This window comes from Globicephala melas, chromosome 18, assembly GCF_963455315.2.
Source record: "Globicephala melas chromosome 18, mGloMel1.2, whole genome shotgun sequence".
In the NCBI taxonomy this organism is placed as follows: Eukaryota; Metazoa; Chordata; class Mammalia; order Artiodactyla; family Delphinidae; genus Globicephala; species Globicephala melas.
Genome location: NC_083331.1, coordinates 70600195 through 70612434, shown reverse-complemented (window position 1 = coordinate 70612434; position 12240 = coordinate 70600195). Strand labels below are relative to the sequence as shown.

General features: G+C 39.8%; 1 protein-coding gene across 1 annotated transcript in view; it reads right to left on the bottom strand.

Annotated features, from left to right (window-relative positions):
- Window positions 1-9320, bottom strand: part of ERCC5 (ERCC excision repair 5, endonuclease) — a 28959-nt gene extending 19639 nt beyond the window's left edge. The window contains exons 1-4 of the mRNA XM_030856778.2: window positions 8800-9320; window positions 1776-1951; window positions 751-866; window positions 247-333 (exon numbers count right to left, since the gene is read on the bottom strand). Of these exons, the coding sequence (XP_030712638.2) occupies window positions 247-333; window positions 751-866; window positions 1776-1951; window positions 8800-8887 (467 nt within the window). The 5' untranslated portion in view covers window positions 8888-9320. The remainder of the gene's footprint in view (window positions 1-246; window positions 334-750; window positions 867-1775; window positions 1952-8799) is intronic.
- Window positions 9321-12240: the final 2920 nt, after the last annotated feature.

The window sequence follows — 12240 nt, the reverse complement described above, 5'->3', positions numbered from 1 at the left end:
CTCCACAAATTCTAAATGAACAGTGCTAGCGCAGGCTCCAGAGAATGAAAAAAGAAAACCGCCACAAACCACCAAAACACAAAGATAGTAAATAAAAAGTTTGGTCTTAAAAAATATTCTAAAAGGTGTCGAGAATGCGTATTTCAGATGCATTAATTCCCACATGCCTTATTATGTAGATAAAATAGAAAGGTTTAAATCTGTCTGAATACAGCAATAACATTTTTAAGTAGTTAAAACATTTACCTATCTTTCTCTGCCTCTTGTAAAGGTGGCAAAACATAGATGTCATCTTCTCTTTGAACTTGAGTAAGACTGGGAAGTGCTTCCTCCCTGAAAAGTACACAGAGACTTCAACAGAGATCACAGGAAACAGTATTCTGAGAGTCAATAATACTCCCCAGTGATCACACAAACGCTGACGAGGAGGTGAAAAGGGGAAACCCAGGGGCGATAGGTTCGGCCCCTGCTGGCCTGGCTGCGGGGCTGCTGGACAAGAGAGCAGCCCCCAGAAAGAGGGGACCTGGTTTCGGCGTGAAGAAAAGTGTTCTGAGAGTAAAACGTGCAAAAGCAACGCGGCAGCTTTCCTTTCTCGTGATCACAGCTGATTCTCACAGAACAGAGTTTTCACAACTTCAACTAGGTCAAATGGACACCCCATTTATTCCTCTCATTAGGGAAAGGCAGCCACAAGAATCTGATGCAAAAATTTTAAATTAATCTTTAAAATTAATGTAATTCCCCTCTTGCCTTTTGCTTTTTAAGGCAGTTTTGATAACTTGTCTTTTCAAAAATGTTTTCAAAAGCTTCTCGGTAGTTTTTTTGGAGTCATTGGTTGCCAAGTCCTTTCTCTGCCTTCTTTTAGCCTGTGAAAAAAAAGGATACAGGATTTTATTTCAAGGTATTAGTATATCAAAAACACTTCTGTGGGTTTTTTCCCTAGAGAATTTGGTTTGTCTGAGTTTTCGGACTATGGTTGTTTTGGTATCTTCTTCTAATTACCGTATGAGTGAATACCTTCAGGTTTTTGCTGTGGAAAGGACACCCAGAGTTTCCAACTAACGAGTACTTAATGGGCTGGCTATCACACAATATATTTGAGAAGCTATTAATTTACTTTCAATTTCTTTTAAACATCCTTTAATGTCCTTAAGTAGCCTAAAACTTGATATACAAGTAAGTAAATGCTTCCCTAAAGGGATTATTATATTAATTAATTTCTTCTTTAAAATGCCACTGTTAAGCCAAAACCAATTCCCGATATTAGTTTTTATAAAAATACATTACTGGTATGTAACTGTCCTTCCACATCCAAGATTATGTCATAAGAAATCCTAAAATGTATAGAAATATCTTGTAAGAAATGTCCAAAACAGGGAAAAATGGAATAGTCTCGGTGCTTACAGTTTACTACAAGGCAGAAATATCAAAACATTCTTTCATTTCCTCTTTTTTAACTGAGATAAACCGCCATATAACGTTGTGTAAGTTTAACTGCAGAACACCTAAGACACTCTAAGGGGAAAACTCTCTACTGTAACTTTAGTAGTTTTATTAAAAGTTAAATATTATTGCTCCTGTGATATACTTTCAGAAACAAACCTCTTTTAAAAGAAAAAGTGTTTGTTCAAGATAAATTTTTAAAAGTTGAATTAAACTAGATATATGTCAAAGTTAAGTCTTGATTTCCAAAATTCTAAGGAGAAAATTTAAATTTTATGTGAACTTTTCCTTCTTTCTAAGAATGCATAAAGAAAAAAACAGATGACTCTTACCAGAGTCTGTTTCTTCAATAGTGGAGCATCCCCATCAAACACAAAAATAGGGCGAATTCGAAAAAATAAGAGTTTGCAGAGCCGATGGAACAAAGTAAGAAGATGAGCATTTTCTATTGAGTTCCCATGGCGATCCCGAACTCCTTTAAGTGCTTGGTTTAACCAAATGCTAATATCTAGAAGGATTGTTAATGGAAAACACTTTGCAATTTCTTCCCTCACCCTCACAATTTCAAATTCCTAATGTCTGATATCATCCAAACATTAAAACTGAGCACCCATCACAACTTACTTGAAACTGAAAAATGGTTAGCCCTGATGGAATCTACCTAAAATCAGTTAACTGTATTTGGGCCCTGTTATCACTATTCACATTCTGAATTTTTAAATCTTACATAGACATATGTCTCCTTTAAAAAGTGTAATCGCAAAGAAGTGCTTCTTTAAAAAAAAAAAAAACTAATGATCTGTATGGAATTTTAGTAAATTAACACAACTTTTTTGGAGAACAATTTGGCAATTCATAGCAAAAAACTTTAAAACTTGCATTCTATTTTATGTAAGAATTCCACTTCCAGACATTTATCCTCAAGAAATCATCATAGACTTACAATAAGAGTTACTTATAAGACGGCTTGTTTATAATAATGAAAATACTAAGAATAAAAGTTTTCCAACAGGTCTTTTTTTAAATTAGATTATGATATAGTGATTTGCTGGAATCCAAGGGTCTCTTAAAAATGGAAGTCGCAGAAGCACATGAGGCAGAGAGTCACAAAATATTATTAAAGGAAGTAAAACGGTTACAAAAGTATGGAAAATATAATTCCATTTTGTAACATATGCAATATGCTAAATATTAAAAAAAAGACTCGAAGTTCAGACATCAAAATATTAAGAGTAGTTGTCTTCTGCTGTGATTACCTAATTTTTCCTTCTTGGAGTCTTCTTATATTTTTAAACTTTACTAAAGAATGCTTTTTAACAGATTGTTTTCTATTTGTTCATAAGAGAGGGACACAGCCCTCTGCCCGCTCCTCCGACCCACCATTAAAGTGCTGACTTCAGCAGTGATGGCCCGCAGGCCCTCCCCTTTCCTCCTGTCTGCACTGGCTACCCAGGTGACGTCCGCCCCCCATACTACAGCCCATAGAGCACAGAGCTCCACACACGCGCGTCTGCCCCAGAGCGCTCTCCCAACCCCAGGTCGGACGGCCTCGTTGACATCTCTACCTGATGCCTCAGCCGCTTCAAACTTACCATGATCAAAACTGCACTCCGTGCCTTCTCAGCAGGCTACTCACGCCCCCATTTCAGTGGATGTCACTCCCATCCACCCAAGCCAGAACCCTGAGCGCCATCCCACGTACGCCTCCACCCAGCCATTGCCAGGTCCTATCAGTTCTACCTTTTTAGCTATCTTGAAACTGTTATGTTAGATTTCACCGACAGACCTGTAGTGAAAACTACAGTGGAAAGCTCCCACTGCCTTTAGAATAATATCCAAAAGTCCTTCCCACGGCCTACAAACCCTGAATGATCTGTCCTCTGTTCACCTCTCCTGGCTCACGTCGAGCCACTGGGCTTCTCTCAAACCCTGGAAGTCACTAAGCTCCTTCCTGCCTCCAGGGTCTAGACCCTCCTTGCTCCTTCCCCAGCCTGAAAGAGCCCCTCCCTCTCTGAGCCTAGAGATTCCCTACCCTTAGGTGTCAGTCTAGGGGTCACGCCCTCAGCCGAGATTAAGACCTCCAGTTACACACTCCTATTCAAAAACACCTTGCTTATTTCATGGCAGAAATGTTTCTATGCACTGGGGATACAGTACTGGACAAAACAAAGCGTTTGCCCTAATGGAGTTTACAACCAGTGCAGGGGGAATCCAGACTGTGAGCTCCATGACATGTGTAAACCACACTGCTGGGCACTGCTCTCCCTCTCAGAGCACATAGGAGGCAACAAAGACCTGCTTTCAAATGAGATGAACGGTTAAATATTTAAATGAATGTACATTACCTACTTACTACCATAAAAAATTAGGCCCATCAACAATTAACTTAATAAACATTACATAAGAAATAACTAGTGGAGAGCAAGCTATTACTAGATTCATTCCTATGATATTTGAGGGCTACTAGGTGCCAGGTATATCCAAGATCCTAGGGATAGAACAGTGAACAATACAGCTATGAACAAAACAGATAGGGCCCCTACCCCTGAGAAACTTGCATTCTAATGGGGAAGACAATGAAAATCAAGTACAGACGTCTAATACATCAGGTTGCTGGTAAGTGCCAAGAAAGAAATAGAGCAGAGTAAAAGGACAAAAGTGTGATTGGTGGTCAATAGCTCTTTAGTTAGGGAAGTCCTATCGGAAGAAGTAACGGAGGCCTGAACGAACGAAGAGGAACGAGGGAGAAAACAGTGGGGCAGGAGGTACAGCAAATGCAAACGCCCTGGGACAGAAGCAGGCTTCCGTTTAAGGACAACATGGCAGGTGCACGGCCAGAGGAGCAGTAAGAGGAAGTGATGGGTGTATATAGTCACTGGAAGGTTTCCAGAATGTGACTGAAGGATCACCCCAGTGGACACGTGAGGAATAAACTATAAGGAAGCTAGCTTTAAACTAGTTACAACAGCCCGAGGGAAAGCAGAACGCAGTGGCGAGGATGATGAGAAGTGGTCAGAAAAGGATCCATCCTGGAAGTAGGATCTGGCATTGGCTTAGCTCTGTATTGGGTCAATGGTGTTGTTATTGGGTAAATATTTCTAATTGGCTTGTTTCTGGTTGCTACACCGTTGTATCAGATGGAATAAGTTTCTACTTAGCCCATTCCTTTAAATGTTATAATCAATGAGAAAAATATAATTTCAGATCAGTAGCTCTCAACTCTGCTGTCCTTTGGAACCAGATATGAAGCTTTTGAAACACAGATTGCTAAACATAGGTACACCTAAAATTCTAAATCATAGAGATTGAGATCGGATTTTTTTTTTTTTAATTAATCACAGGTAGTGCCAATTCTCAGCCAGGTTGAGCTTAAAATTCTTTTTTTTTTTTTTACACTCTTTGACATAAACCACAGCAAGATCTTTTTTGACCCACCTCCTAGAGTAATGGAAATAAAAACAAATATAAACAAATGGGACTTAAAAGATTTGCACAGCAAAGGAAACCATAAACAAGACAAAAAGAAAACCCTCAGAATAGGAGAAAATATTTGCAAATGGAACAACAGACAAAGGATTAATCTCCAAAATATACAAACAGCTCATGGAGCTCAATATCAAAGGACATTTCATCAAGGAAGACCTACAGATGGCCAGGAGGCACATGAAAAGATGCTCAACATCACTAATTATTAGAGAAATGAAAATCAAAACTACAATGAGGTATCATCTGACACCGGTCGGAATGGCCATTATCAAAAAATCTACAAACAATAAATGCTGGAGAGGGTGTGGTGAAAAGGGAACCCTCCTGCACTGTTGGTGGAAATGTACATTGATACAACCACTATGGAAAACAGTATGAAGGTTCCTTCAAAAACTAAAAATAGGGCTTCCCTGGTGGCGCAGTGGATGGGAGGCCGCCTGCCGATGCAGGGGACACGGGTTCGTGCCCCGGTCCAGGAAGATCCCACATGCCGCGGAGCGGCTGGGCCCGTGAGCCATGGCTGCTGAGCCTGCGTGTCCGGAGCCTGTGCTCTGCAACGGGAGAGGCCACAACAGTGAGAGGCCCACGAACGGCAAAAAAGCAAAAAAAAAAAAAAAAAAAAACTAAAAACTAAAAATAGAACTACCGTATGACCCAGCAATCCCACGACTGGGCATATACCCTGAGAAAACCATAATTCAAGAAGAGTCATGTACCATAATGTTCATTGCAGCTCTATTTACAATAGCCAGGACATGGAAGCAACCTAAGTGTCCATCAACAGATGAATGGATAAAGATGTGGCACATATATACAATGGAATATTACTCAGCCATAAAAAGAAATGAAATAGACTTATTTGTAGTGAGATGGATGGACTCAGACTCTGTCATACAGAGTGAAGTAAGTCAGAAAGATAAAAACAAATACCGTATGCTGACATGGAATCTTAAAAAAAAAAATGGTACTGATGAATCCAGTTTCAGGGCAGGAATAAAGAGGTAGACATAGAAAATGGACTTGAAGACATGGGGTGGGAGGGCGAATTTGGGGCAAAATGAGAATAGCATCGACACATATACACTACCAAATGCAAAACAGTTGGCTGGTGGGAAGCAGCAGCACAGCACAGGGAGATCGGCTCTGTGCTTTGTGATGACCTAGAGGGGTGGGATAGGGAGGGTGGGAGGGAGATGCAAGAGGGAGGGGATACGGGCACATGTGTATGCAAATGGCTGATTTGCTTTGTTGTGCAAGAGAAACTAACACACCAATGTAAAGCAATTATACGCCAATAAAGATATACTATTAAAAATTTTTTTTTAATTTTATTTATTTTTGGATGTGCAGTGCAGCGTGTGGGATCTTAGTTCCCCGACCAGGGACTGAACCCTCGCCCTCTGCAGTGAAAGCGCAGAGTCCTAACCACTAGTCCGCCAGGGAATTCCCACAGCTTGAAATTCTTAAAAAAGAAATATGCAGAATTAGGCAAGCTGAAAATATTTCCATAATTTAATTTGTCTAATTTCAATAAGTTTATAAAAGGCAACATTAAATTTATCCCAGGACTGGAAAAGTTAAATGTGCAGCCAAGCCAAAAACCATTTTACAGATGAGACTCAAAAGACCAGTAACATTTTGAAACAAAAAATAAATTACTTTAGTTCTATTGTTAGGCGATGTAAAATTTAATTAACCCCTATTAGTATGCAAAGCCTAAAGAGACTGTAAGATTTTGTTAATAAAGTTAAATGTATTTTACAAATGTTAAGGTCCATAAGAGACAAAAGTTTAATTATTAATTCTTTATTATTTGACACAAACACTTAGATTGCATAAGTAAACAAGACACTCATCTAGAAATGGTAAAAAGACCAAATTATTTTAGGGATCCAAGAATAAATTATGAAACTCGTATGTCATGAGTAATTTTATTAACAAATAAAACCAAAAAACCTGAATATATTTCAGATATTTGACTTGGAATTCCCATGAAAATGAAACAAAGCAAAATCAATTAGAGAACAGCAACCAGCTAGTCTCCTTTTACATATACGTATATATGCATATATATATACATATATATGAAGTTACCATTATAACTACAGTACCTTTGACAGTCTTCTTTTAATAATTCATTCTTTCAGAAAAGCCTAATAACCCCATGAATATGACTTCATGTCCCAAAAAAGTTTCTGAGTCATCTGAAAATAGATGATCTAAATTAAATTCTTTACATTTATTTTGGACAACTTTCTAAAAAATCAGAATGCTGAACTTCACATCACATCTCAATTGTTTTACAAATTATTAATTCTTCATACGGGCTGCAACGTAAACTGATCTAAATCTTTGCTGAAGTCTTAAGGGTTCCTGACACTGAAAAATGCTTTCATTCACATGTACAATATATACTGATAGTTCTATGAAGAAAATCTTCAGAAAGCAGTAATTTGAGAAACCACTAGAGGGCAGCAATAGCACGTGTGCCTTATAAAAACTTTCCCACAAGCTACCTGGCATAAAACTTTTAAGTCACAATTCATTACGGATGTATTTCAAGATGACTCACATTGCAAAAAACACAATCATCATCATCATGTTACTTTATTTAAAAAATTATCAATGCTCCATTATGTATAAGTTGTCTCTATACGAAAGTCAACAGCTCCTTTCACTGAATCCCCACATCCTCTGACAGTGCATTTACCACGGGACAGCAATTATTACATGACTGTCTCCTCCACTCCGAGTGGAGATCCTAGGCTCATAGGTTCCCACTTAGGGAACTGGTGTAAGGTACCACCAGCTTCTTGAACACAACAGACACTCAGAAAAAGAAAGAAAAGAAGAAGAAAATGAAGACTGCTTAATGAATAAAAAGATAAAAATGTCAGAAACAGCTTCACATGTTTTGGTAATGAAGAAAAACATTAAACTCCAAAGGCACAAACAAAACCAGCCAAACATGCACACAATCAACAGTCCTTAAAATGTCCATCATAGAGGCTGGGAAGAAAATAATTCACTGTAGACCTTTTGAAATCTTTTCAGTGTTGTACTATATGAATTTCCTATTCCAAAACACATAACAAAAGATAATAAAAGTTACTTTTTTAAAAAAAAAAAAGGTCAAACACTTGCCCACACTTTTCTTCCTCTAACAAACATAAATAAAGCAAGACTCAGGACAGCAGGCAAAACTACTGGTCGGAAGTCCACTTCGTTTTCTCCATGCTGACCTCCCTGTCGGGATAACAGATTTACAATTTACCATACTAGCAGCGACAGACACTATTCTAAGCTTCTTTCATTTAAATAACCCCTTCATTCCTCACACCAACCCTGTGTGCAAAGACTATTCACCTCCACTTCCCGGATGAGAGAACTGACGGATAAGAGAACTGACGCATACACTTAGGCGCCCCTAAGTGATTAAAACAAGACTCCAATCCAAAGCTGTGTGACTTGCAAAGCCAGAACTGGGAGATTGGGATTGACATATACACACTACTACATATAAAACAGATAACTAATAAGGACCTACTGTAGAGCACAGGGAACGCTACTCAATACACTGTAATGACCTATACGGGAAAAGAATCTAAAACAGAGTAGATATATGTATACATATAACTGATTCACTTTACTGTACAGCAGAAACTAACACAACATTGTAAATCAACTCTACTCCAATAAAAATTAATTTTAAAAAGAAAAGAAAGGAAACATCCCAAAGAAGACCCTATAGCTACCCGCCTGGGTGAGACTTTCAGCCTAACAACGCCCCTCTGCGCCCCCTGGAGAACCTGAGAGCAAAATCCTGGCACCCATCGTGCATCCCTGGCACCGACACCCGGAAAAGGATACCCACGGCAAGGACCTTCCCCTCCAGCGTCTCCGGGTTGACCTGCCGCCCGGAGCACTCCAGCAGCTTCCAGAGCCCCTGGACTCCCATGAACGAGGTGTGCCCTCGGAGCGCGTCTCACGGGCGGGATCGCGGGAGACCTTTCACTCCAAGTCTTCCACAAGAGGCTGCACCAACGCCCCGGACCCCGAGAAGAGCTCCCCAAGCTCCCACCCGGAGAAGACGGAAAACAACCAGGAGCGCACAGCTTTCAAGGGAAAACCGGCCCCGGCGAAAACCGCACTTCCCAGAACCTGACACGGCCTCGCGTTAGAAAGACGGGCCCAGAGAAAGTCGGAGGCACAGAGTAGCAGGTCCTCGTCTCGCCCAGCGCTTTGGCCCAAACTTCTGCACTCCTAACAGATGACCAGGGTGAGGGGACAGCTCAGGCGAGATAACAGCCAAAACACGTCCCTCAGGCAACCCGTGTCTCCTCTAGGGGGGCCGTAAGCTCACACGAAATGGAGCCGCCCGGCTTCCGTTTAATGCGTCGCGCAGGGCGGAAGTCCCGCCTCCCCACGTGATGTATATCCGCTGCGCCGTTACACTCCGGAAGTGAGGGGGTGTTTCGGTCTTCGTGTTTGTATTGTGTCGGCGCCCTGCTTCCTCCACATTGGCATCTTGTTGCTGTTAAATGTTGAAACCATACGCAAAGCGTCTGCCTTCAGAGGTTGCGGTTTTCTAGGTGCTTTACCGGTATCAGTTTCTTCCCACTGAGCCGCCACTTGTGAAAACTCTTAATACTAAATATTGTTTTACATGTGAAAGATGGACCCTTTGGTTGGTGTTTGTAATTAGTATTTATTTGTCCGGTAACTTGTGGTAACTAGGTGGTAACACGATTTAAAATCTTAACCCTTGAAATATAGTCTTCTCCGGCCTGTAAAATTTGGGAATCCACGGCATGTAGGTCAAATAACAAGAAACTAATTGCCAGATTAGCACCTGGGTAGACGGTGGCTCGGACCCTCGGGCTGAGATTCACACCCCGACCGAGCTACGTTATGATGTTTATCGTTGTTCAAGTCGCATTTGTTCAGGGTTCGTCTCTTCATCTGTAAACTGAGCGGGCATAAAGCCAATCTTGCAGACGGTTTTAAGCAAGGATCAGAGGTAATGTTTGCAAAGTACTTAACCACTCGGAGTTAATAAATGATAGCCTTATCGTACATATTGGTTCAAATTTGGACTACTGAAACTAGATTCAAAATCAGTGAAAAGATTGATTAGAAATCAGTTTTTAGCAAAGCTATGTTCTTGCCCAAACAGATGGGTTCCCAGTAGCCAAGTTTACTTGGCCTAGTCACAACTAATTTTCTGTCAGGGATAATCCTGACAAAGTACTTATTTTCATTTCCTCAGTGTGTAAAGTAATCCCCAGAACTGTTGTTCTGAAATGTATTTTGCCGGAATTAATATAATCGCCTGTTCAATTTTTGTCTCCCCGCCTCCAGTAGTTTACAGTAGACTGTAAACTTATTGAAATCAAGAACTATTTTGTTGACTTACATACCCCATTCCTGATATTTAGCAGGAATCCTATAAATATTGCCTAAATGACCACTTTGCCAGCGTCAAGTCTAAATCTCTGCAGGGCATCTTGCACCCTGTTGAAAGAGAACTTCCTCAAGCCAGGCAGATGTTAGTTCAGATCCCATCTGAGCCATGTCATAACCCTGAGTTATGGGCTGAATTGTGTCCCCTTCCAAAATTCATATGTTGAAGCCCTAATCCCCAATACCTCAGAATGTAACTGTTTGGAGATAGGGCCATTTCAAAGTTAAGTTAAAAGGAGGCCATTAGGGTGAGTTAATCAATCTGACTGATGTCCTTATAAGAGGGAATTTGGACACCCAGACACTAAGGATGATTGCACAGAGGAAAAACCATGTGAGGACACAGGGAGAAGGGGGCCAGCTGCAAGCCAAGGAGAATTCAAGAGAAACCAAACCTGTCAACACCTTGATCTTGGACTTCTATCCTCTGGAGCTATGAGAAAATAAATGTGTTGTTTAAACCACCAATCTGGTATTTCGTTATGGCAGCCCTAGCAAACTGAGACATCCTAGGATCCTAGGCAAGTTTCTTCACCATTGAGAATCTGAATAAAATGGAGATGCCACTTCTCTTGTGGTTGCTCTGAGATCAGTGACTTTACATGAAACACATAGTGGGTAATGGTGCTCAAATTAGTTTGTTGAGTGAATGAGGGGGAGAACTCTGTGGGTAAAATTGAAATACAGAGTGTGACTGGATTGTAGATCACCTTGCCTGAGCCCCTCCAGTGTCTGGGAGAAGGCAAGTTGGGAAGTATTACAGCTGCTGCACCAGCTCGGCCTGATGATGGGGCTTAGTAGCGGGAAAAGTAACAGTTTCAGGATTTGATCATTTTTTTTATGACCTGAGAGCTGGGTAAAAACAAATAGCCAATGTGAACATTTCAGTACTACAAGTGCTTGTAAAACCAGAGCAACATTTCTTGAATACAAAATATTTTTTTAAGGAACAGCAACTAAGGAGTGTACATTTGATTTGTAAGAAATTGTTTCCTTTAGATGCTGTTTAAAGGGCTCTCCATCAAGATTCTCACAGGAAAATACACATCGTTTAGGCCAATAATAATAGCAAGCACTTAAAGAGCAATTCCTATCTACAAAGCACTGTTCTAAACACTTTACATGTATTAACTTATTTATTCTTCAAAACAATTCATAAAATAGATACTATTTATCCCCCTTTTACCAATGAGGAAATATGCACAGGAAAAATAATCTCAACTCGCCCAAGGTGATACAGCTAGTTAGTGGAGAGCCAGTAATATGAACTTTCATTGCTTCTATGGAGACTTCTAAGAAAAACTGACCAAGAAATTAAATATGACAGGAATGTTACTAATCTTGAAAGAGAAAGGTGCAGTCACTTGCTTACACATTCTGGAAAAGCAGTCCCTGTAAGTCTCAGTGTGCTCTTGATAAATGCCAAACTTGTAAGCCAAGTTATTAAGTGATTGGATATATTAAGACATTTATAAAAGTTGATTATGCCAATAAGCAATACGTATAAACTCATCCTCTTTTCCTAGATGTCACTATATTCTCTATTTTATGTTGCATTCATCTCCTTTCTTTACCAATCTCTTCTCTGAAATATTTGGCTGAACTATATGCAATTGCTGATATTCAACCATATTTGACCTACAAAAATTACAGTTTAATTTGGTTCAAGCTAAAGAATTAAGTTTTCTATTTCCTCTTATAAAGTCTAAACAAAAATCTAAAATTATAGATATATGCATATTGTCTCACTGATTATAAAAGTCAGATAGAAGATGTTTCTTGTACTACTTACACAGAATTGACAAATTGTCATGTACTTCAAACAAGATTATAAGGGTACTCCCTTCT